The sequence below is a fragment of the Otolemur garnettii genome, unplaced genomic scaffold, assembly GCF_000181295.1.
Source record: "Otolemur garnettii isolate 467f Iridium unplaced genomic scaffold, OtoGar3 scaffold00094, whole genome shotgun sequence".
Lineage (NCBI taxonomy): Eukaryota > Metazoa > Chordata > Mammalia > Primates > Galagidae > Otolemur > Otolemur garnettii.
Genome location: NW_003852489.1, coordinates 7667461 through 7692318, shown reverse-complemented (window position 1 = coordinate 7692318; position 24858 = coordinate 7667461). Strand labels below are relative to the sequence as shown.

The 24858-nt window shown below is 44.0% G+C and overlaps 1 protein-coding gene, 2 long non-coding RNA genes and 1 pseudogene across 3 annotated transcripts in view; 1 reads left to right on the top strand and 3 right to left on the bottom strand.

The window, feature by feature from the left end:
- Nucleotides 1-4045, bottom strand: part of LOC100942723 (C-C motif chemokine 15) — a 9124-nt gene extending 5079 nt beyond the window's left edge. The window contains exons 1-2 of the mRNA XM_012808760.2: nt 3842-4045; nt 446-505 (exon numbers count right to left, since the gene is read on the bottom strand). Coding sequence (XP_012664214.1) covers nt 446-505; nt 3842-3917 — 136 coding nt within the window. The 5' untranslated portion in view covers nt 3918-4045. The remainder of the gene's footprint in view (nt 1-445; nt 506-3841) is intronic.
- Nucleotides 4046-8401: 4356 nt separating this feature from the next.
- LOC111727103 lies at nt 8402-12472 on the bottom strand. The gene is made up of 3 exons (XR_002774733.1): nt 11977-12472; nt 8854-9012; nt 8402-8448 (listed from the first exon to the last, which is right to left on the bottom strand). It is a non-coding gene; the product is annotated as an uncharacterized LOC111727103 (long non-coding RNA).
- Nucleotides 12473-13079: 607 nt separating this feature from the next.
- On the top strand, nt 13080-14422 carry LOC111727102. Its single transcript, XR_002774732.1, has 2 exons — nt 13080-13124; nt 13706-14422. It is a non-coding gene; the product is annotated as an uncharacterized LOC111727102 (long non-coding RNA).
- A 6340-nt stretch (nt 14423-20762) lies between these two features.
- LOC100956092 lies at nt 20763-21777 on the bottom strand (annotated as a pseudogene).
- Between the last annotated feature and the right edge of the window lie 3081 nt (nt 21778-24858).

Genomic DNA, 24858 nt, shown 5'->3' with positions numbered 1-24858 from the left:
TTTCCCTCAAGACTACTGTGGAGGGTGACAAGGTGAAGGACTTGGAAGAGATTCCTCCTCCTTGGCCAGCCCTTGCTGGCATTTCCTTACTTCAGGCCCTCCCCAGCGTTGAGCTGTGTGTCTGAGGACACCCAAGGTGGGCCACAAGAGGGCCGGAAACATTTCCCCCACAAGGGGAAGGCCTTTGAAGACACCTGGAGGTGTCAGAGAGCACCCTCTGCCTGAGGGAGCAGGCTCTTGGGGCAGCTGGGGTCTCGGGGGAGGATAGAGATGGCATCTATGAAGGAGGTCCCCATGGCCCTCCTTGGAGATTGTCCCTGGAGCTGTTCACCACCTTCAGAACCCTCCTGTTCTCCCCTATCCGGTGAGTGGGCTGGCTGGAAGCCACCGTGCAGAGCTGTACTGCCTTGATTCTTTTAAGTATGTGCCATATCTGATCATTTACCGTGTAGAATCATTGAAGTTTCTAATTCATCTGCCACCAGGAGTTCTTCTGCCTCTGTATCTGGAAGAAACAGACAGGGGTGGGAAAGAAATCACTGAAAGGCAGATTTATTTCAGGGTCTCCACCCTTCCTTTATTTCTCACCCCCATCAAAAGCAGAGGCTGTGATGCTGGAAACTGCTCCCTGCCTGGGTTCCAGGTCTGTCTCCTGGCCCTTTTTTCCCTTTAGGGGCCTGAGATTCTTGAGATATGTAGACATTCTGTAACTCTGCAATACTAATAGCAAGCTGCACATCTAACATGGTTAAGTTAGGCGAATGCCTGCATAATGTAATAAAGCCCGCATTCTTCTTCCACATTTCTGGAATCCACAGGGCTCTGGAAACCGAAAGTTTATTATCAGCTCAATTGGTGCCACAATGTCACCTTCAGTGAAATGAGTCTATTTATAGTCCTTATTTATCCCGTTTAGTATAAATATTTGGATGTGTTTGCTGTAGAAATAGTGTTGTATTTGCTTCCTAAACACCATCCAAGTATGTATTACCCTTTTAAAATTCTTTTTTAAACCATTAATAAAATAGACCTATGTATTACCTCTTTAAAACATTAGTATTCTTATTTTTTTTTTTTAAATTTGAGACAGCACCTTAAGCTATCACCCTGGGTAGAGTGCTGTGGCATCATAGCTCACAGCAACCTCTAACTCCTGGGCTTAAGTGATTCTTTTGCCTCAGCCTCCCAAGTAGCTGGGACTACAGGCACCTACCACAATGCCCGACTATTTTTTGGTTGTAGTTGTCATTATTTGGCAGGCCTGGGCCGGATTCGAACCTGCCAGCTCTGGTGTATGGAGCTGGCACCTAAGCTGCTTGAGCTACAGACGCCACCCTCAAACATTATTTTTATTATCACTTTCTTTTTGAGACATCGTTTTGCCCTGTCTCCTGGGCTAGAGTGCAGTAGTGTCATTGTAGTTCACTGCAACCTCAAACTCCTGGGCTTTAGTGGTCCTCCTACCTCAGCCTTCTGAGTAGCTGGACTATAGGTGTGCACCACTACACCCAGCTAATTTTTCTAATTTTTGTAGATAAAGGTTTCATTCTTTTTCAGGCTGGCCTTGAACTTCTGGCCTCAAAGTCGTAGGCTCAAGTGATCCTCCTGCCTTGGCCTCTTAGAATGCTAGGATGCAGACAGGAGCCACCATGCCAAGCCTATTTTTCTTTTTTCTTGGACATAGGGTCTCCCAGGCTGCTGTGCAGTGGAGCAATCATAGCTCACTATAACCTTGACTTCATGGGCACAAGCAATCCTCTTGGCTTAGCTTCCCAGGCAGTTGGGCAGATAAATGCCATTGTGCTCAGTTAATTTTTAAAATTTTTGTAGAGATACAATCTCACTCTATTGTCCATGCTGGTCTCGAACTTCTGACCTCAAGCAATCCTCCCACCTAGGCCTCTCAAAGTGCTGGGATTACAAGTGTGAGACTCTGCACTTGGCCAAAAGTTATTTTTGAAAGTTGTGGTAATATACACATGACATAAAATGTGCCATTCTACCTATTTTTAACTGTACAGTTCAGTAGCATCAAATACATTCAAATTACTGAGCAAATATCACCACCGTTCATTCACAGAATTTTTTTCATCTTGCAAAACTGCAACTATGTACCTATCAAACAATAACTCCCCACTCTACCTCCAGCCCCAGACCCTGGTGACCACTGTTCTGCTTTCCCTCTCTGTGGATTTTCCTACTCTACTCATGAGAGTAGAATCATGCAATATTTGTCCTTCTTTGACTGGATTATTTCATTAGCATAAGGGCCTTGATGTCCATTCATGTTGTAGCACATGGCAGAATTTCCTTGCTTTTAACAGGTATATAATATTCCATCATATGTACCAACCACATCTTTTGATGGAAATTTGCACACGTGTTACTGCCCCCTTTTGGCTATTGTGAGTAATGCTGCTATGAACATGGGTGCGTAAAAATCTCTTCATGTACTTGGTTTGAATTCTTTTGGTTATTTACCCAGAAATGGAATCGCTTGGTCATACCATAGTCACTGTTAAAACCTAAAGAATTCTGCATTCCACAATTCATCTAGCACTAAAGGTTTTGACCAAAGGATTGTAGACCTGCATTATGCTAATTAGGCAAATAAAACTAAACTTTTAGCCTCTTCTCCTTTCTATCCTTTTAAAAAATTCTTACGGTTAGTTTCCTTCCACAATTGACTACATCACAGAATAAAGCTAGATTTAAAATCAATATTTGCTTTTCAGAGTGAAACAGATTGTGGCAATAAAGATTTATCATCTGACTTTGTCTAATAATTGCTTTCCATTGTTTCCACTTGTTTCTTAGATGGCTACATATAAATATTACAAATTATATTTAATGAGGCATGTGAGCATATTTTAAAATGCTCAACATAATTTGGGTAAGACTTGCCAAGCAAAAAAAGATCTTAAATGGCCTCGTCTTTCCACAGCTACCTTCTACCTAGCCCATATCCTAATCTCACCACTTAACTAGCTATGTGATCTTACGCCATTTACCTAAGGATTCTATGCCTCAGTTTTTTTCATTTGTAAACTGTGAATATAATATATAAAGCCATGTAAAATTACTGGTTTTCTGTTTTTTTTTCCCTACAAAATTGGTAAAGTCATTGTTCAACCTAGGTATTAGATGGCTTGCCTGGAGGGTTTCATTTCCTCTCCAAAATGATATAGATTATACTAGAAAGTATATAACGGTTCTTTTAAAAAATTTTTATTTTATTTGTTTATTTTATTTTTTTTCCAGAGACAAGAGTCTCACTTTGTTGCCCTTGGTAGAATGCTATGGGGTCATGGCTCACAGCAACCTCCAGCTCTTGGGCTTAGGTGATCCTCTTGCCTCAGCCTCCCCAGTAGCTGCCACAACACCTGGCTATTTTTCTGTTGCAGTTTGGCCGGGGCTGAGTTCGAACCCACCACATTTGGTATATGGGGCCGGCACCCTACTCACTGAGCCACAGACACCTCCCAAAAGTATATAACAGTTCTAATATCATGGAATTCTATGCTTCTCCTACAAATTTACAATTTTGCCATAGTTCTTTTGATCTAGCATTTAATAGTTTATTCCAACTAAGGAAAGGTATTAAATATTTTAACCATGAAAAGGGAAATAATTAACCCTAAATGAGGAACATGTTTCCCCAGGGACCAAAGGCTTCAGACAGAGGCAGGTCTCTACCCTGCTGTTAATTTTCAACTAGTGCCACGATCATGCCTGGGACAGGTAGTAGTCACAGCAAGGCAATGGTGTCCCTCTGCATCTCCTCCCCAGACAGTGAGATCTCACGGCCCCGGCCAGCAGTGAGGAGGCTCACTGGACTCACCCTGTGTGACCCAGGCCTGGGATCCAAGGACAGCAGCAAGGATGAGCAAGGCGAGGGCAGACTTGGAGACCTCCATCCTTCCGGTGGGCAGTGAGAACTGGCCTGAGGACTCCTGGGCTCACTGGCTCCAGAGCTCTGCCCTTGTGTTTATAAGCCAGGAGGATCAGGAAGTCCCAGGGCAGAGGTCAGAATGCTGTTCTTTGACTACACAAGACGCTATTTCTGAAAAGGGGAACGAGGCTGAGAATGCAGCGGGAAACGGAGGGCAGAGATGACCTGGGTGTCTCAGTGGACTCCCAGAACTGTTGAGATGTGTACAGGCAAAAGGAGTAAATATTTTAAGCAGGATCCTTACCTCTAGGAGATTCATTAATGTTCTAAATCAGAGGAGTTTTTCCCTCTGGAGGTAATCACTTTCTGGTGTCCAAGTAGCCTGTAAACATGGGGACCCCAGAGAGTGCTCTCTAACTTGTACCCCTGGCTATGTGATTCCTTGCAGGGTCTGGGGGTATCTTTGATTCTTCTTTTTGTCTCAGATCCCTTGTCTAATTCATTAATCAGTGCTTTGGGCTCTACATCCAAAAACTCAAGCAGAATCGTATTATTCTTCGAGAGGAAAACTCTTGCTTCCTCTCTACTCCACTACTATCCTCGTACTTCACTCCTGACACTAGCCACCCCAGGCTAGCACAGACCCCACAGGCTAAGGGCTCAGTCCCCACAAGGCTGTCTCCACTGCAGATGCCAGCTGCAAATAGGGGGTCCCAGATTACCCACCACTTCTGTCCAACTTGGCAGCAAATTAGAAGTTATTACCATGGCCCCCTCCTCAGGTTCTTGCATTTATTTGCTAGAAAAGCTCAGAGAACTCGGAACAGTTTACTTACTAGAGTACCACCTTATTATACAGGGCCCAACTCAGGAACAGCCCGGTCAAAGAGATACCTGGGGCGTGGTCTGGGGAAGGGGCACAGAGCTTCTGGGCCCTCTCCAGCACCTCCCTGTGTTCATCAACTGAGAAGCTCTCTGAACCCCATCTTTTTGGGTTTTTATAGAGGCTTTGTTACAGAAGCATGATTGATTAAATCATCGGCCATTGGCTATCAAATTGATCTCTAGCCCCTCTTTTCCTCCCTGAGACTTATGGTGTAGGGCTGAAGCCCTAATCCCAATGTCACTCCCCTGGAAACCAGCCCTCATCTTCCCAAAAGTCACCTCATTAACATCAGTTCAGGTGTGGTCAGGAGTACTCGTCCAGTACTTCCAGCTTGTACGTGCCCGATAGACTACAGTAAGGAGGGGACATTGTGACTCAAATGTCCTGATGCTTGCCCCACGCTCCCTGGCAGTATTCCAGGATAGTGAAGCATACGTGTGTGTACCAAAAACATGCCGTGTGAGTGGGTATCACGGGTTGTGGTCAGAGCTGACCACAGGCATCTTACATCTCAGCATCAGAGAATTCCTAGGGCAGGAAAAGAGGGGGGTGCATGCTGGCCAATGTGAAGTGAGGTGAGATTATACCCATGTGAAGCTGGGCAAAGCCTGCACACAGCTGGTGCTGTAGTGATGGCTAGAATAAGAGATGGGGCTGATGGGATGGAGCGGTGTGCAGAGTTTCTGACACAGTATTAAATGCCTATTTGCCCAGTGAAAGAAAACAGGGAAACAAATTTCAGAACATTCATCAACCCGTGTGTTGATTTTGCTACACTTGGCCGTTTCTTGCCCTCTCCAATATAGAAAACACTTGGAGAGTGGTGTCCGCGTGCTTCCCCAGTTTTGTGTTACCTCTCCCCCCCACCCCAAGCATCCTTGGTGATATTTAGGAATCAGATGAGCTGGCTTGGCGCCTGTAGCTCAGCGGCTAAGGCGCCAGCCACATGTACCAGAACTGGCGGGTTTGAATCCAGCCCGAACCTGCCAAACAACAATGACAACTACAACATCAACAACACCTGGGCGCCTGGATTCCCAGCTACTTGGGGGGCTGAGGCAAGATGATCGCTGAAGCCCAAGACTTTGAGGTTGCTGTGAGCTATGACACCATGGCACTCTGTTCAGGGCAACGTAGTGAGACTCTGTCTCAAAAAAGAAAAAAAAAAAAGAATCAGATAAGCTCTATTTATCCCTTAGCTTGGCATAACCAAGGGAGCAGGCAGGCTGTGCTCTCCATAGGGCTTCTCTGGCAGGCTGGTAAAAACAACAGCTGTATCTTGGACCTGGGGCTTTGCTGGCAGCATTTCTCAACTGCCCCTGCAGTGTTTACTGTAATCATTTCACAATATTACCTAGCACACCCCGTGACTTCTTCCCTTACAGAAATAGCAAATATCCTGTCATGTCTGTAAACACAGCTCTGACCACATCCCATGATACGCACTCGCACGGCACGTTTCTGGTACACACACGTATGCTTCGCTATCCTGGAATACTGCCAGGGAGCGTGGGGGCAAGCATCAGGACATTTGAGTCACAATGTCCCCACCTTACCTATTTTCTTTCTTTCTTAGCCTATTTTCTTCCTCAGTCCCGCACTCAGTCTGCAGAAATGTTCTTGATTTCACCTCTCACTCCTTTCTCACTGGTCCAATGCACGGTGTGGCCGTATCCCCAGCTGCTCACACAGCCTGAGAAGGGCTGTCCCAAGTACAGCTCCCTTCAGCGGAAAAAGGCCTGAAGTTGTGGTTCTCCTCTGCATAGGGTGCTGTCTTGAGTTTCCAAGTGAGACCATCCCAGGCACTTGACCTCATCTGGCGGACAAGGGATGGTGTAGAAGCCTGCCTGCTCACTTTGCTTCCTTCCTTCCTCCTTTTGTTTCTTGTCTCACTTCGTCACCCTTGGTAGAGTGCCGTGGCGTCACAGCTCATGGCAACCTCAAACTCTTGGGCTTAAGCGATTCTCTTGCCTGAGCCTCCCAAATAGCTGGGACTCTAGGCGCCCACCCAAATGCTCGGCTATTTTTTTCTTGCAGTTGTTTAGCTGGCCTGGGCTGGATTTGAACCCGCCACCTCGTATATGTGACTGGTGCCATAACCACTGTGCTACGAGTGCTGAGCCTAAAAACCAGATTTCAAGGACTTGGATAAGCCAGCCTCACAGAGAAAAGAGAAATAATAAAGCACGCTGGCAACACTCCCCAGCCGCTCCTGTTATCGGTCTGTTAAAGCAGAGAAAAAAAGAGCAATTTTAGAATGGAGCCTATGGCTCAAGGAGTAAGGTACTGGCCCCATATAGCAGAGGTGGTGGGTTCAAACCCAGCCTTGGCCAAAAAAAAAGAAAAAGAGTCATTTTACCCTTTAAAAACCCTGAGCCCCTTCTCCTTTATTCCTTTCCTGTGCTCCTTCCTTCCTATTCTCCTCCCTCTGTCCCTTCCTTCGTTCAAAAAGAGTAAAATAAACTTTTGCTACTTCCTATTCTACCCCCGGTGTGTGAAATCTTCCTCCAGCCCACACTGTGAGCTTCTCATGAGTCCCCACCCTCACAAGATGATTCTTGATGACACACACACCCACAACAACTTTGTCACTGAGCACAAAGGCACCTGTGTCTCTGGGAATATGGCACTCAGGGCTGGCCCAGCACAGCTTGTAACTGTAAACATCCACTGTTGTGATGGACACTCTTCATGTCCCAAGGAAAAATGCTTCTCTACTTCTCCTGGTCTAAGCCCTTTGAATGAAACACTCCTGAGTACAAATGCCCTGAAGGTCTCTGGGGGGTGCCCCTGCTGACACTGGGGACAGACTCTCCTCTGGGCTACAGGGAGGAGTTGGGCTGCAGGAGCGTTTAGAAGCTTGGGAAGGTAAGTCGATTAACTTGCCAAAATCTTTCCTCTGAGATAGCATGAACCCAATACAGTGGTTACCCCTTGTATCTGCATTTCCCCTTTTCATGGTTTCAGTTGCCCATAGTCAATCACAGCCCCAAAATATTAAATGGAAAATTCCAGAAATAATTCATGTTTTAAATTGTGCACTGTTCTGTGTAGGATGATCAAACCTCACACCATCCCCAGCCCACCTGGAACCAGTACCATCTCCTTGTCCAGTGTGCCCACCTGTTAGCCACTTAGTAGTTACCTTGGCTATCACCTTGACTGTTGTGATATTGCAGTGCTTATATTTATTATTTTTCTTAGGAATAGCCCCCGAATGCAAGAGTGATGATGCTGTCAGTTTGGATAAGCCAAAGAGAACTGGAAAGTGCTTCTTTTGAGTGAAAAGTGAAAAGTTCTCAATAAGGAAAGAAGGAAAATTATACACTGAAGTTGCTAAGATCTACCATAAGAATGAATTTCTATCCAGAAAATTGTGAAGAATGTAAAAGAGCCCTGGCACAGTGACGCATGGCTATAATCCTAGCACTCTGGGAGGCTGAGATAAGAGAATTGCTTGGGCCCAGGAGTTCAAGACCAGCTTGAGAAAAGTATTGAGGCCCTATCTCCATAAAAAATACAAAAAAATTAGGCAGGCATGGTGGTGCTCACCTGTAGTCCCAGCTACTCAGGAGGCTGAGGCAGGAGGATTGCTTGATCCCAGCAGTTTGAGGCTGCAGTGAGCTATGATGATGACACTGTACTCTAGCCTGGGCAACAGAGCAAGACCCTGTATCAGGAAAAAAAAAGAGAGAGAGAGAGAGAATCAAAGAAAAGGAAAGAAAGTGAAATTCATGATCGTACAAAGGTCAGTCCTATTTGAGGTTTCAGGCATCTACTAGGAGGGGTCTTGAAATGTATCCCCTCTAGATAAGTGAGGACCCTTTATAGGCAATAAATACATAGTGGCACATGGTTGCAATATTGAGCAATTCATTTTACTCTTAAATGTGTTAGTTAACTTCACTTGTGAGTTTAAAATATTGGCACACCTGACACCCAATTCCTTTTGGATTCTTGGGTTGGGCCCTGTAAATGCCAGGGGAAGGCCTAATGATGACCTAAAGAGATAGTGTGGCTGGTGAGGAGAGTCCCTGGGCCACATCACCTCCCAGATGTCCTTATCAGTCCTTACCATAAAATTGGAAGTAATCATGTGTACTTCTTCCTTGGGCATGATCTTAAACGGCCTATTGCATGAGAGAACCTTTCTTCTTAAGTAATCAGGCCAATCACGGAGCCTACCAACTCATCTTCTTGTTTCGCTTATGTCTGTTAAGACTGGATTCAGGCCCTGCTTAGAGACACAAAACAAATCCAAACAATATCCACTTGAAGAGGCCCATAGGAAAAGTCTGTGCTATGCCATACAATTGAAACTGCTCTGGGGTTGCAAAGAGATGGGATCCCTTTAATATAGCCTGACCATTGCTGTTTACCAGCTGCTATATTTGTCTTTGGTGATACCAAGTCAAATAAAGAGGTTTCGATTTTGCGCCAAACAGTTCTCCAACTGTTTATTTGAAATTAGGTCTTGGTTTAATTATTGAACTCGTTCTTTTCTTTGGTAGATAGTTTGCAAAAACGGGTGCAACGATTTCTACCAATGAGTGTGCATGCCCTTGGAAAGTTCCTTCCCATACTGAGTCTGTCTTGGCTATGTGATTCTTACTGGCCAATGAGACAATTAAAAATGTGATGAAAACAGAGACTTGAAAAGTGATGGTGTGGTGAGACTTGCACTATTTTGCTGCTGGGAAGCTTTATACCCTGTGTGCCAGCCCATGCTAATCTCCCAAAGGAGGAGAAAAAGATGCCCAGATAGACGTCCCAGCTGTCCCTGCTGAGAGGTCTTCCTAGACCATCAAACCTAGCTGAGCTGAACTCTCCATTCAACCCACAGAATTGTGAAAATTTATAGGTGTTTGTTTTTATAAGCCCCTACGTGGGGGTGATTCGTTATACAGTAAAAGCTATCTGATAACCCTCTGTTGGGGCCATGAGAATGGACTTATTTTCTTTATACGTTTGGTGAAAGCAAAAGTAATAGCTCCTAATTCAAGAAGAGGCTCTTTGGTTTTAAGTAAACTAAATCCTTGTCACAGAAGCACTATATAAATACTAGCAAAGATACTTTACCCTAGTTAGGGTAGAGACAGAGGACCGAGAAGGTTCTGCCATCCAGAGCTGTGGAGCCTTTGTGTCCTACGAGGATTTCAGAGGAGGATGGAATAAACCCCTTTGGATTGGGATGATGAGATCAATTTATGGAAGGGATAGCATTTGACGAGGGTCTTAAAAATTGGACAGAGAAAAGAAGAAGACTTCAGTCAGACGTAAGTGCAAAAAATAGGACTGGCAAATAGTTGCAGTGAGATACGGGCTACTTACTGTTTTATAATTTTGTAAGTATCTTTTCATTAAATCCTAACTACAGTCTTGTGAAATAGGCACAATCCTTATCTCTTTCTCTAGACAAGGCTATGGAGACATAAAGCAGTGAAGTAATTTGCTAGAGTCTGCTATGCGCCCTCACAGCTTAGGGAAGGGCAGAGCTGGGATTTGTTGTTTTGGTTTTGTTTTGTTTTCAGACAGAGGCTCACTTTGTCATCCTCGATGGAGTGCAGTGGCATCATAGCTCACAGCAACTTTAAACTCTTGGGCTCAAGTGATTCTCTTGTCTCAGACTCCTGAGTAGCTGGGACTACAGGGGCCTGCCACAACGCCCGGCTATTTTTAGGGGACAGGGTCCCGCTCTGGCTCAGGCTGGTCTTGAACTCCTGAGCTCAAGCAATCCACCTGCCTTGGCCTCCCAGAGTGCTAGGATTACAGGTACGAGCCACTGCACCTGGTCCAGAGCTGGGATTTGAACCAAGGTCTCTCTTATACTAGAGCTCACCATTGAAGACAAAAGCATGGGAAATGATAACATTTGATGCATATTTTGGGTGTGTCTTATGTAAATAAGCATACTCACTAGCATTTTTAATTAAATGTTTTATTTTGAGATAATTACAGATTTACATGCTGTTATAAGAAATAATACAGAGAGATCCCATGTAGTGTACCCTTGACCCAGTAAAAAAAGTTGAATGGCTCATTCAATTAGGTCATCTTTGTCATGCCCATCTGAAACAGAGCTGAGAGGCCAGGGGGAAACCCATTCAGGGTATATGAACATTGCTCCAAGAATTTAACTCTCTGCAAGCCCAGCTGCTCAAACCTGAAACCAGTTTTATCCAATAGCTACTGAAACAGCCCAGTGCAACTCAAAGACTAATTTTACCCACTGCCTTCGCTCACCAGGCAGAACTTGCCAGTTCCTCAAAACTTCACTAGTACCAATGAACTTTCTCAAAGAGTGATATATATCGTTTCTCTTTTTAAGACAAACTCTAACCTTCTCTTTGTTCTTTGGACACACTGAAGACCACCCAGTGAGTGTATATGATCCCAACTGCAATTCTTGCTTCCCAAATAAAACATTTTTAATTTAGAGATTCATCTTTATATTTTGACTCCACACCAGTTTCTTCCAATGGTAAGATCTTGCAAAACTACAGTACAATATAATAGGTGACATTGACATTGATACAATCAAGATGTGAACTAGTTACTTCACCACAAGGACCCTTCCTGTAGCCTTTCACGGCCATACCTTCCTCCTACTCCAGCCCTTCCTCAATTCCTGGCAACCACTAAACTGTTCTCCGTTTCCATAGTTTTGTCATTATAAAAACGTTATATAAAGGGACATCACTTTTTAGTGAAAGATAGCTTTCTTTCTTTCTTTTTTTTTTTTTTTTGAGACTAAGTCTCACTATTTTACCCTCAATAGAGTGCTGTGTTGTCACAGCTCACAGTAACCTCCAACTCTTGGGCTCAAGTGATTCTCTTGCCTCAGCCTCCTAAGTAGCTGGGACTACAGGTGTCTGCCACAACGCCGTGCTAATTTTTGGTTATAGTTGTCATTGTTGTTTGGCAGGCCTGGGCTGAGTTCGAACCCGCCAGCTCCGGTGTATGTGGTTGGTGCCCTAGCCACTGAGCTACAGGTGCCGAGTCAAAAGGGAGCTTTCTTCATAAACTAACAAAAAAAGATAAACTATCAAATGGAAAATAAGAGAAATAAATTCATAGCACATAATGGCCCCTTGAAGGAGAAATTCACAACACAACTGCCCTTGATTTTGTTTTGAACAAACACCTGCCTCTTCAAAGCCTAACTTGTTATTTTTAAGAGTTTGTTTCTCAGCCTTACCTGGGAAAGAAATCTCCATGGCCCTGGCAAGAGTACAGCCATTCTGGGAGACAGCTGGTGGGAAAAAGCAGGCCAGAAACCAAACTGTGTCCACCCTCTGGAATGCTTCAAGGCTGGTGTTCCTGGGAAACAACAGAACAGTTAACTTTTATTCTGGCCCCAGCTGGTAGCCAATTGAGGGAGCAACTCCTAGATTTGCCCTATGCAAAAATTAGTTTCTTCGACTCCCTCTAGGGACCCCCTTCTACATTCAACTCTACAGATAAGGGATAAAAGAAGCCTGTGTGTAAGAGCTGAGCTGACTCTTAGTCAGACTGCACTCTGCTCTTTTTCTGCCTTTTTCTGATAAAGCCTTCCCACGAACACTACCCCCCATCCTAAAGAACCCTAAGCAGACAGTAGTAATGTGAACTCCTCAACTCCAGCTCTTCCAGGACCACATTTCAAGGACCCTGATAAGCCAGCCTCCCAGAGAAAAGACAAAAAGAAAGAAAAACAGATGTCACCACTCCTGTTAATCAGTCTGAAGCAGAGAAGGGGGGAAAAGCCATTTTGCCCTTTAAAAGGCTGAGCAACTTTTCCTCAGCTGCCGACACTATTCCCCGCCTTCTCAGTGCTGGGTCATCTGCTTTCTCTCTTTCTCTCTTGAGAAAGTAAAATAAACCTTTTACTGCCTTTTAGTTTAATCTTCATGTAAAACAATCTTTATCTGTGCTCTGAACTCACGGGTCCCCACCCTAATGCTCTGGAGTGGCTCCCACCCCCCACTCCCAGTCTAAATTCTCTGGAGATTCATTCAGGTTTTTTGGGGGGTTTTTTGTTTTTGTTTATTTTTTTATCAACAGTTCATTCCTATTGCTGAGTAGTGTATGGCTGTACCATGGTTTGGTCAATCATTTATCCATTGAAGGACATCTGGGTGTTTCCAGTTTGGGGCTGTTACAAGTAAGGCTGCAATTAGTGTTCATGCGCTATTTTTTTGTGGGAAAGTAAGTCTTCATTCCTCCAGAGTAGATGCTCAAGAGTGCAAGTAACATTTTGCAGGGTTATCAATATCAATACTTTAGAACAGTGATTTTCAGCTGGTGTGCTGTGAAAATTTTTAGAGATCACTAATTAAATTATTTTGGAAAGAATTTCTAAGTACAGTAAATATATTATTATTTTTTTTTTTTGAGACAGCGTCTCACTTTGGTGAGTGCCATGGCCTTGTAACTTACAGCAACCTCAAACTCTTGGGCTCAAGCAATCCTCTTATCTCAGCCTCCCCAGTAGCGGGGAATATAGCCGCAGGCCACAATGCCTGGCTATTTTTAGAGATATGGTCTCACTCTTGCTCAGGCTGATCTCAAACTCCTATACTCAAGCAATCCACCCACCTTGGCCTCCCAGAGTGCTAGGTTTACAAGTGGGAGCTACCGTGCCTGGGCCCAGTATAGTCTTTTTTTTTTTTTTTTTTTTTAAGTGTACAGTGGAAGTTTAACTGGAGGTTCAAGTGTGCTGTGAGATAAAAGAGGTTGAAAAATGCTGCTTTAGAGCAGTTCTTGACTGAGAGTTTTTTTTTTTTTTTTAAGTCAAGTAGGCGGCATGTGTTTGTTTTTTCAGTATCCCCTTTTCTTCTGGAAAGATGCTCCTTCCCTGAGGGACCCACTCTGCCTATTTAGCTGTTAGGTTCTTTCGATGGGGAAAGGGGGTCTTGCCAAACACACTATCTGCTCTTTCGTCATAGCTATGGATCCACCCCCCTGGACAGAATTGGATCCCCCAGAAACTTTCAGAATACAAGAAAGAGAAGAGCAGCGAGCGGTTCCCTCAGGAGGTGAAGGTTCTCTGAGGGTGGAACCCTGATTAAGTGCCTGCCTTTCTAGCTGCGGATATGAGTCAAGAAATGATTCCTGGTTTTCCTTTTGAAGGAGGTTTTGAGGTTTACTCAAAGTGAAGGATCTTCCATTCCCCGCCCCGGGACTCCTTCTCGGTTCCTGCTCAGAGTTCTGCTTCTCGCCTCCTCCAGGCCCGCGATCCTGACCATCGGAGGCCCAGTGAAACCGCTGGGGTTGCTGACATGGCCACAGGGCCACCCTGCGTGCTTCCTCCGACGCTCTTGCCGGGAATCCACACCGAGGCCTGGAGCACCCTGGCTTCCCTGGGGGGTAGAGGGGAGCCCAGAGGGCTGAGAGTCCGAGCAAAGCTTTGGGAAAGACCAGAATTCAGCACCATATGTGACAGCGGAGAGAAAGTGGGCCGGGTTGGATTCGGGGTGGGGAGCTTCCCGGGCCGGCAGAGGGAGGAGAGCGGGTAGGAGCGCCCTGAATGGGGTGTGGTGTGCCTTGACCTCTGGATCAGGGCTGGCGTCACGTTCATGTGGCCTCTGCGGTCACACAAGGCCTTGCTCTGCTTTTTGTGCTCTGCTGTCATTGTTTTGAAATTAATAACGTTTGAACAATGAGCCCTGTGTGTTCCTTTGCTCCGGGTTCTCCCCTAGGCCGTGCGCGGTGGGGAATCCAGGCCCTGCGGAGGCGGCGCAGATGCGCAGTGCCCTTTGCGTGATCATGCTGAGGAACAAGAGGCTGAGGACTAAGAGTTGAACCTCCATTCAGGTTCCTACCTTCCTTATAGAATCCTGGAAGCTTCGGGAATAGGGCAAGTCATCTTTTGGAGGGATCGTTCCTTATTCTGCGGAACCCAGACACACCTGAGCCAGCAGACGCCTCAGTGAGTCATGTGATCCTTTCAGGGAGCTCCTCCCCTTGGTCTTGTCCCCAGACTGGGCCCCTCTTTACCCGCTGGGGCCACCTCTGCCCCCTCCCTGGAAAGTACCCAGCCCTGTCCATCGTTGACAGGCCCTGCTTCTTTTATTTACCTGCTGAAGTCAGTGGTTGGAATCCAAGTTTGCCTGACTCTAAAGCCTGTGATTGTCCTCTGAAGACCTTGCTATTCTTGATACACCAATAATTATTTTCACAATAGTGACCATTTATTGAGTTCTTACTTATGGGCAGGTTGGGAGCAGGCCGTGATAAGTAAGGCATTAGCCTTGGGTGTAAAACTGAAGAGGACGCCAGGAGACTCAGTACTCAAGTAATACTCTAATGAAATATTTTAAAAATAAAACTTACTGCCTCCTAAATTCACAATGAATAAAATATTAAATAAAGACAGGATCAATAAAACTGCTATTCCAGGGCATTGTGGCCGGCACCTGTAGTCCCAGCTACTGGGGAAGCTGAGGCAAGAGAATCACTTGAGCCCAAGAGTTTGAGGTTGCTGTGAGCTGTGATACCACGGCACTCTGCCAAGGATGACAAAATGAGACTCTGTCTCAAAAAAGAAAAAAAAGAGGGCTGTGCCAAGCCATAGTAGAACTCAGGGCAAAAGGAAAAATTAGTGAGAGCCTCTTGATAGACTATTTGTCCATGCATCCAACTATGTAATATGTATTTACTGTGGTCTACATGGCAGTCATTTTGCTCAGCACGGAGAATGCCACATAGAAATCCAAAAATAGTACATTTATTTTCTCCTGGACACAACCATGAAATAATTCCATATATGCATATACACAGTAATAAGCAACACAATGAGAAAGAATATATCAGGGACTCTCTGAGAAGGCAGCATTTAAACTATAAAATAAGCAGTGTTAGCTAAGTTGAAAAGTGAGGAAAAGGGCAACATAGGTAACAGGAATAGTCTGTGCAAAGGTCCTGAGGCAGGAATTCCTAGGAACTGATTGGTATTAACAGACAACTAGAAAAATCGTGGGTCTTGTCTTGAGTTTTATCCAGAGGCAGAGGAAGAACCAGCCTTTAGAATTAATTAAAGACACAGAGGGAGATCAAAACTAAAGCTTCTATATAATTTGCTCCCAAAGTTGTCCTTGTTCAAGGAATTGGTAACATATACACAGAGGGCTCTGAGCTGTGGCCATCCCAGGGATCTGTCTCTCTTCCTGGGAGGGGAGTGTGAGACTCATGCCAAAAGCTTAGCTGTGGTTCTCAGGGTAGGCTTCTCTAGGGCTACACTACATGGAGAGGCCCCTTTGAAGCCCCTCAGGTCCTTGGCTCATTTCCTTTAAAGCATGGCCAGGTTAGCTCTGGACCAGCATCACCTGCAGTAACCACCAGCAGACCTGTTGCCTTCCTATCAAGCTTATCTTCCCACCCAGACCTTCACCTGCCCTAGTCTTTACCAACAGACTTCCTGTATCTGGGCCTCTGGAGGCTTAAAGAGGAACAGAACAGAATCCATGACTCATCCAGCCCATCCCTGGGCTGGGTCTTCTCCGACCTTTAGATAACCACCTCCTTTCAGTCAAAAGTAGAATACTTCTCTTGTTAAAAAAAAAACACAGGCTTGGATTATTGCTTCTGCTTTCCACAAAGCCATAGAGTAAAAGCCAAACCGTAGGATCTGGAGAGGAGGGACAAATTTTATGATCACACTTTTCCTTTGGCTGCCAGGCAGGATTTGGGGAAGAAGGACCCTGTTATGGGACAGCCCCCCACCCCCAGCTCTGCCTTCAGGGAGCTGGACAAAATATGGTGGCTGCCTGGATGTGGGAGAGGCCCACTGCACGGGCCCTGCCCCTGGGTTAACTCCAGTTGGGGTGGGGATTTACAAAATGTCCTTGAGTCTCTGCCCCATCAGGCAATGAGGGACAGAAGGTAAGTAAGCAGCCCCCTCGTGCCCTCACACCATGCACCATCAGTAAGTTGGTTCTTTCTAAAGATTCTCCGTAACTATTGCCTCTTCTCCATTTGCACTGCTCCTGCTTTAGTCCAATCTCTCACCTGGGCCACTGCAATGGTCTCCTGATTGGTCTCCTTGCTGTCATTCTCCATCCCGAAGTCAGAGTGAGTTTCCTAAATCCCACGTCAGGCCATGTCAGTCTGCTGACAACCTCAGACCACACGCCATTGTCTGTGTCCTCCCAACCACGCTGGTCTTCTTGGTGGAGGAATACACCAGGATTGTGTCAACCCCTGGGCCTTTGGCATCACTGGTTTCCCTGCCTGGACACTTCCTTCCTCTGGGTAGTGTTATGGTTGGATAATCTTCTCCTGTTTTAGGGCTCAGGCCAATGTAACGTTTGCAGAGTAGCCTTCCCTGACCTTTCCTAAAGAAGCCACATATCCCAGCCTGCTCAGGGTTTTTCAAAGCACTGGGTATCATCAGAAATTACCTCATTTACTTGTTCACTTGAGGACCAGCTCCATCCTCCCAACCCTGGAAGGTGAGGTCCTGAAGGCAGGGACTGGGCTTGGCTGGAGTACCCTAGTATCTCCAGCACCTGGAGCAGGGCCTGGAAAATGTGGAATGAGGCTTCACAGTGTGTGGGCCATCAGAGGAGGCAGGGATGGGCCTCTTTGGGCAGGGAGGGCAGGGAGATTTCGGAGATGTAGCATTTGAAAGAGATTTTGAAAAGCAGACAGAGAAGCTGTGAAGTTGCCAGCTGCAGAGATGGAAGGAAACACAGGATCTCTTTCAAATTCTGCAACTTCTCTGAAATCTCACGGTCTCCATCCCATTGATTCTAATGAATGAAGTAAAGCTCACAGAATGGTGGGCTTGGAGCACACCTTACGGGTTAGGTAGATAATAATGTATCATCTCCCTGTAGAGGATCCTCTAAGATTTAGTATTTATTGGTGTCCTCATTTATATCTGGAAAAGACTAGGTGGCAGTAAGGCTAAGCCACTCTGTAGGAAACTGTCCCCAATGATGGAGGAGTGCTGCCTTTCACTCGAATGAGAAACAGACCTAAAGCTAAAACACTAAATTCCCAGATCTGCCTTTTGTCCTGTTGCTCATCTCAATCCCACCAGGAACATCACTCTTGCTTGACCCAACCCATCATCCTTTTTTGTAGGAGAAAAAAAATAAGGATCTTTATTGGAAGGCCTTAAAAATAATGTCACGCCCATCTTGGAACTTGTAGCTCATTCCTGCAATGATGACAATTACAACAAAAAAATAGCCAGGTGTTGTGGCAGGCACCTATAGTCCCAGCTGCTTGGGAGGCTGAGGCAAGAGAATTGCTTAAGCCCAAGAGTTTGAGGTTTCTGTGAGCTGTGACGCCACTGTACTCTACTGAGGATGACATAGTGAGACTCTGTCTCAAAAAAAAAAAAAAAAAAAAGAAAAGAAAAAGAATATGTCACTCCAAAATAGTTTGCTCGGGCATATTGACTATTTTGAATTAAAGGCACTCAGAACAACTGCAGGTGCTGAGAGAGGATATCTGGGGAGAATGTAGTCTGACTTGAAAAAAAAAACACAGGGTGGTGCCTGTGGCTCAAAGGAGAAGGGCGCCGGCCCCATATACCAGAGGTGGCAGGTTCAAACCTGGCCCCGGCCAAAAACTGAAAAAAAAAAACCCCAAAACACAACAAAAGCCCTCTCACAGAAGCCCAAGGACACACCCAGAAGGTCCTCCCATGGTAACTCGGGTCTTAAGAATTTATAAAACTCAGCTTCCTGGGTCCTTGAAACTAACGCTTGATGCTTGTTTCCACTTCTGTAAACCCTGCACGTGATCTGAGAGGTAACATGGTAATTCCTTTGTCTCCTCGTGAGTCTAGCAAAAAGGACAGGGACAGATCAAGAAGCTTGGCCATTTTGGATTCTAGTCTGTTGTGGCTCCTGCTGGCTGAAATAAAACCTCCTCCTCTTTTATCATCGGGTTTGGGTGACTCCTCTCTGCTTTCTCTCCACTGGGCCTCGATTCCTGCAACAGTGCAGGATCATTTTAAACTTCTGTTTCTTTTTTTTATTTCTTTTTTGAGACAGAGCCTCAAGCTATCCCTGGGTAGAGTGCCCTGGCATCACAGCTCACAGTAACCTCCAACTCCTGGGCTCAAGCGAGTTTCCTGCCTCAGCCTCCCAAGTAGCTGGGACCACAGGTGCCCACCACAACGCCCGGCTATTTTTTGGTTGCAGCCATCATTGTTGTTTGGTGGGCCCGGGCTGGATTTGTACCCGCCACCTTGGGTGTTCGTGGTTGGCGCCTTAGCCACTTGAGCCACAGGCACCGAGCCTTCATTCTGTTTCTTAACAGCAGAAGATGAATTTCCCACGCGAAAGATATTCTCCTTATACTAAAAGGAGAGTAACATTCTTATCATGGAAGATGGGAAGTTGAAGCTGAGGGAAATGTGTACAAACAAGCCTTGTTCAGTGAGCCCTCATGGTCCTACATACTTCTCCACCCAGTTCACTCCCCGAGCCCACGCCCCTTTGCCTTAGCACGTTTTGCCACTTACTATTTTTTGTCCAATTCAGTATATAAGTAACTGACTGTTTCTTTGCATTTTAATTTCTTTATGAGGGCTCTCATGTCACATAAAACTTGCATGAAATACAATAAATAAATTTGTGTGCTTTTCTCCCATTAATCTACATTAATTTAATTCTTGAGCTCAGCTGGGACCCTGAGAGGAGGGAGGTGAAGTGTTGCCTCACCTAATTGGTGGATGCGTCTATGGAATATGCTATTTAAGTCTTCCCAGAACTCTTAGGGTCTAAGAAGTTAATGTTATTGTTTCATTAGCAACATGAACTTGACAAGGCTTGGTAAGGTTAAGGAACTTGTTGGAGTTACCCAGTTATTAAGGGGCTGAGATCTGAAACCAGGATGCCAATTCCAAAGCCCCATGCCTGATCTCCCATGGGGACGTTACTAACTCATCTGGCTGCCTGTGTCATTTAACCTATCTGAATGGATTTCCACCCCTGTAAAAAAAGACCGATGATTTCTTCCCGGGACAGCAGTTGGGAAGGCTAGAAATGATGTATGTAAAGCACCCAGCACAGTACTTGGCATGGCTAACAGCTAATGAAGCATTTATTCTGTGCTAGAGAGTATTCTAAGAGCGTACATGTGTGTGTGTTAACTAATTTAATCAGACCTGTGAAGTAGGTATTATTATCTCCATTTTATAGGCAGGCAAACCAAGGCGTAGAGAAGTTAAGCACCTTGCCAAAGCTATGGAGAAGAATAAATGATAGCTATTGTTTTTAAGATTTTTATTTCCTATGTATCAAGCCCCTTCTTTGTCCTTCCTTTCGGGCTTCTCTCCTTGGGTTTCCAAGAACAGAGGAGCCCAAAGAGGAACCCATTCTGTCTCTTGTCACTTGATTTCTGTTCCTGTCCTTGTCTCAGGGCACCCTCATGAATCTCACATAAAAAGTTAATGCTTAGAAATCGTCTGATACTAAAGCATAGCTTGGTGTGATTCCAGCTATTGACCTTGAAGGCCGTAAAGCAGTTTAAGTTACAATAGTGTTGAAAGAAATAATTTTTTTTCAGGGCATGAAGAATCTTTTGCCCTGACTTCACCATGATACAATGTATCAACATGGCAGAATTGCACTTGTACTCCATGAACATAAATAAAATAATAAGAATTTTTAAAACTAAAAATTGGCCTGGCACAGTGGCTCACACCTATAATCTGGTGCTTTGGGAGGCTGAGGTGGGAGGATAACTTGAGCCCAGGAGTTTGAGGCTGTAGTGAGCTATGATGATGCCACTGCACTCTAGCAACACAGAGAGACACTGTCTCAAAATAAATAAATAAATACAAAGAATGTTTTTTATTTCTTTTTTTTTTAAGATAGTTCATTTATTTGTTCAAGGTCTCATTTTGCAAGCATTAAATCAAGCCTGGGCTTTGATTCTGTGAGCCCAAATTCACATATTAAGGAATATAAAAGCAAACTATGATCCACGTACCTGGATGAAAACTAAAGGCTCGTGGTTAATCAGATTGTCATTTTTGAATTCCTACAGCCTAGAGTTCAGTAGTCACAGGTCTTTCAGGTCCTTTTGGATGTCCCACAGGGTATCTGCACTTTTCTTGAGCTGAGCAACCTCTTTCTGGTTGATGACGCTAGTTAATCCCCGAGTGTTGAGGATACATGGAAGGCTCAGGAAGACTTCATTCTCAATACCGTACATCCCCTTCACCGTTGTTGATACTGGGTGAATCCTGGATAGATTTTTCAGTATGGATTCAAGAAGATCAGCTACACTTCATCCAGTTGTCCAATTAGTATATCCTTTTAGCTTGATGACTTCATAGGCACTCTCAACCACCATCGTATGCACTTCTTTCCAATTTCCACTATCATTGTCTGTTCCCATTTCTGGATTCAATTCCTGGAGAGAAACACCTGCCACATTTACTCCACTCCACACAGCCACACTTGAGTCACCATGTTCTCCCAAAATCCTTCCGTGGCAGCTGCTGGGATGAATGCCAAGTTTTTCAGCCGTAAGATAGCGAAATCTAGCAGAATCCAGGTTGCACCCACTTCCAATCACCTGGTGTTTGGGTAATCCACTTAGTTTCCAGGTAAGATAGGTAAGAATGTCCACTGGATTGGAAACCACAATTATGATGCAATCAGGACTGTACTTGACCATCTGAGGAATAATGAACTTGAAGACGTTAACATTGCTCTGCACCAGATTGAGATGACTCTCCCCCTCTCTCTGACCGATGCCTGCAGTTACCACCACGATCTTAGAATTGGCAAGTCACAGAGTAATCTTTATCTGCCACAGTTTTAGGTGTCTGAAGAAATAAGCTCCCATGCTGCAGATCCATCATTTCTCCTTGAAGCTTATCTTCCAGAACATCCACAAGAGCAAGTTCATCAGCCAGAGACTTTCCCAGAATGCTGATAGCACACGGCATGCCAACTTGTCCAACGCCCACTATAGTGATCTTACTGTTTGGGGCTGCTGCTTCTTCTTCTGCAACTGGTGCAATGAATTTTTCCTTAAGAGTTGCCATTGTGCACAGGAGGGAGAAGGCTCCACTAGCGGCTGTGAAAGTTGAGTGCAGGCGATGTGACCATTTTTTTTTTTTTTGAGACAGAGTCTCACTATTTCATCCTTGGTAGAGTGCTGTGGCATCACAGCTCACAGCAGCCTCAAACTCTTGGGCTTAAGCAATTCTCTTGCCTCAGCCTCCCAAGTAGCTGGGACTACAGGCGCCCATCACAACGCCTGGCTATTTTTTGTTATAGTTGTCATTATTGTTTAGTAGGCCCAGGCTGGGTTCATACCCGCCAGCCCTGGTGTATGTGGCTGACGCCCTAACCACTGAGCTACGGGCACCGAGCCTACTTTATCTTTTTATTTTAAACTTTAGATTCACATAGAAATTGAAAAATAGTATAGAGAGTTTCTGTGCAAATTTTACCCAACTTCCCCCAAAGATAACATCTTCTAAGGCTTTGGTAAAATCACCAAAACTAGGAAATTGACAGTAGTACAATGTTATCAATGAAACAAATATCAAACAATTTTACCAATTTTTACATGTGTTTATTTTTGGTGTATTTTTCTATGTTGTAGAATTATAGATAGATTTGCATAGATTTGTGCAGCCACCACCATAATCAGAACACAACTCCATCACACTATCTCCCATATTTTTATACTAATAAATAAATGGAATCACATGACCTGTGATTTTTGATAGTGGCTTTTATTCGCTCAGTATTAAGTCCTTGAGATCCACCTAAGTTGTGTGTATCAATAGCTTGTTCTTTTTTAGGGGTGAGTAGTAGTCCATGACACGGATATACCAGGGTCACCCGTTGAAGGACATATGGATTTTTTCCAGTTTGGGACTATTACAAATAAAGTTACAATGAATATTTCTGTACAGTTCCCTTTGTTTTTAAGACTAATGTTAGTCTCATCCATAGCTTTTTCTCACCCTATCTACATAACTTGACCTGAGATTCCCTCCCAGAGAAAAAGATCCAATCAAAATATCAGGAGAATCAAATTTCCCTTCTCTGTTAATAATTAAATGTATCAAATTCAAAATCTTTAAGTATACAAGCTCTTATTCTTCCTTAATGCATCAGATATTAAATTTTCCATTAGGTAAAATTTAGGGTGAAGCCCAAACTGAAAACTGATCCCCCCCCTCAAATTGTGATTCACAGGTGATACTGACAACTAGCTGCTGGGCTGGAATTTATCGTTGACGGATTTACTGATTAGCGGGTGGATTAATTGATGAAGTTAACACATATGTATTAAGTGTTCTTTCTCTTTGCAAAGAGATTTTTGAATCCAAATTCCTGCACAGTTCTTAAGAGCCTATCAACAAAAAATCAGAAAAATCAAACAGCTGCCTATTCCTATAAGAAATGCAATAAAATTGGAGGGATCACTTCTGAGGTTTATCTTACAGGGGTACAAGTGAATCTTTCTAAGAGTAGAATGTGAACGTTTTAAAATAATAACTGAGAAAATGACATGAAGGCTGTGTTGACCAGTTTGATGGAAGTATTTCAGATTGTATGTAAAAACCCCACACTGTACCCCAGAAGTGCATTAATGTACATAGTTACCATTCAATTAAAAAAAAAGGAAATGCAATAAATCACAAGAAAAGAAAATAATAATGGGAATTTTAGTTTGTGCTGCTTTTCTCAAATACTGTAGATTTAGTAAAAACTTCCACAAAGCAGAAAGTAGTCTAAAACCTTCAGTAACGCTCCAATTTGTCCCCATTTGGTGACTGACTGGTGAAGTACTAGGGCCACCTGCAGGTCATTCATACACTTACTCCTTTCTTCCGTCCTCATTTGTCGAGGAGAGCGTGGGAAGACGTAGCCCCAGTGACGCCAGCCCCTCTTCACTTCTCCCCACTCGGGCCCTCTGCGATCACAGTGATAGTCTCCCGATTTGGGAATTAAGAAATCAGAGTTTCGGAGAATTCCCCAAATTAGTCAACATTCTTTATAACACTTTATTTTCTTGGTTTAAAATATTAAGGAGTGAGCAGACAGTAAACAATGAGTCATTTTGCCACGACAGGGCTGTACTGCTGTAAAAGTCTGCATTGTTTGTTACTGTGATGTAGCAGAAGGTTATAACAAGGTGATGTATCCAATAACAGGTCAATTGTTCTTTAGCAGATACGGGCAGGTGACAAGGGAAAACATTAAAAGAAAGGAACGTTAACACAAAATGAATGACCAATAGAAATCATTAAAAATGTTAAGAATACTACTGTTGAGTATTTAAAATATTTAAAGTTATCATTCAAAAATGAAATTTAAAAATAAAGAGGGCACTGATTGCCTTTTTAGTTGGTGTCTTTTTTTTTTTTAGTCTAGGTTTTTTTTATTAAATCATAAACACATAGATCATGTATACATTAATGCATGTATGGGGTGCTGATTTCATATAGAATTAGGAGCATTTACATCACAGTGGTTAAGATAAACCTCATCTCGTTTACTTAATTATTGTGTTAAGACATTTATACTCTATACTTAATAAATCCGACAAGTACTCTTGCATTATGCACCATAGATGTGATCTCACCATTCACCCTCCCTCGATCTGACCTCCCCCTCCCCCCTCCTTCTTTCCTCCATCCTAGACCATAGTTGTGATCTAGTCTTCATATGAAAGTGTGATTGTAAATTGGTTTCATAATAGTATTGAGTACATTGGATATTTTTTTCTTCTATTCTTGAGATACTTTACTAAGTAGGATATGTTCCAGCTCCATCCATGTAAACGTAAAAGAGCTAAAGTCTCCATCTTTTTTAAGGCTGCATAATATTCCATTGTATACATATACTACAATTTATTAATCCATTCATGGGTTGATGGGCACTTGGGCTTCTTCCATGACTTAGCAATTATGAATTGGGCTACAATGAGGTGTCTTTGTTTTGTAATAAATATTCTAGACATCAGACTTTTTTTCCCCAAAAGTCTAATTGTTGAAAGTGTATCTAGGAGCAGCTTCATGCTGGACGTTTGGGTACCAGCGCTTCACATAAGTGCTCTCCTTTTTTGACAATTGGTATGTTTTGTCTCCTCCTGACTTTGGTTT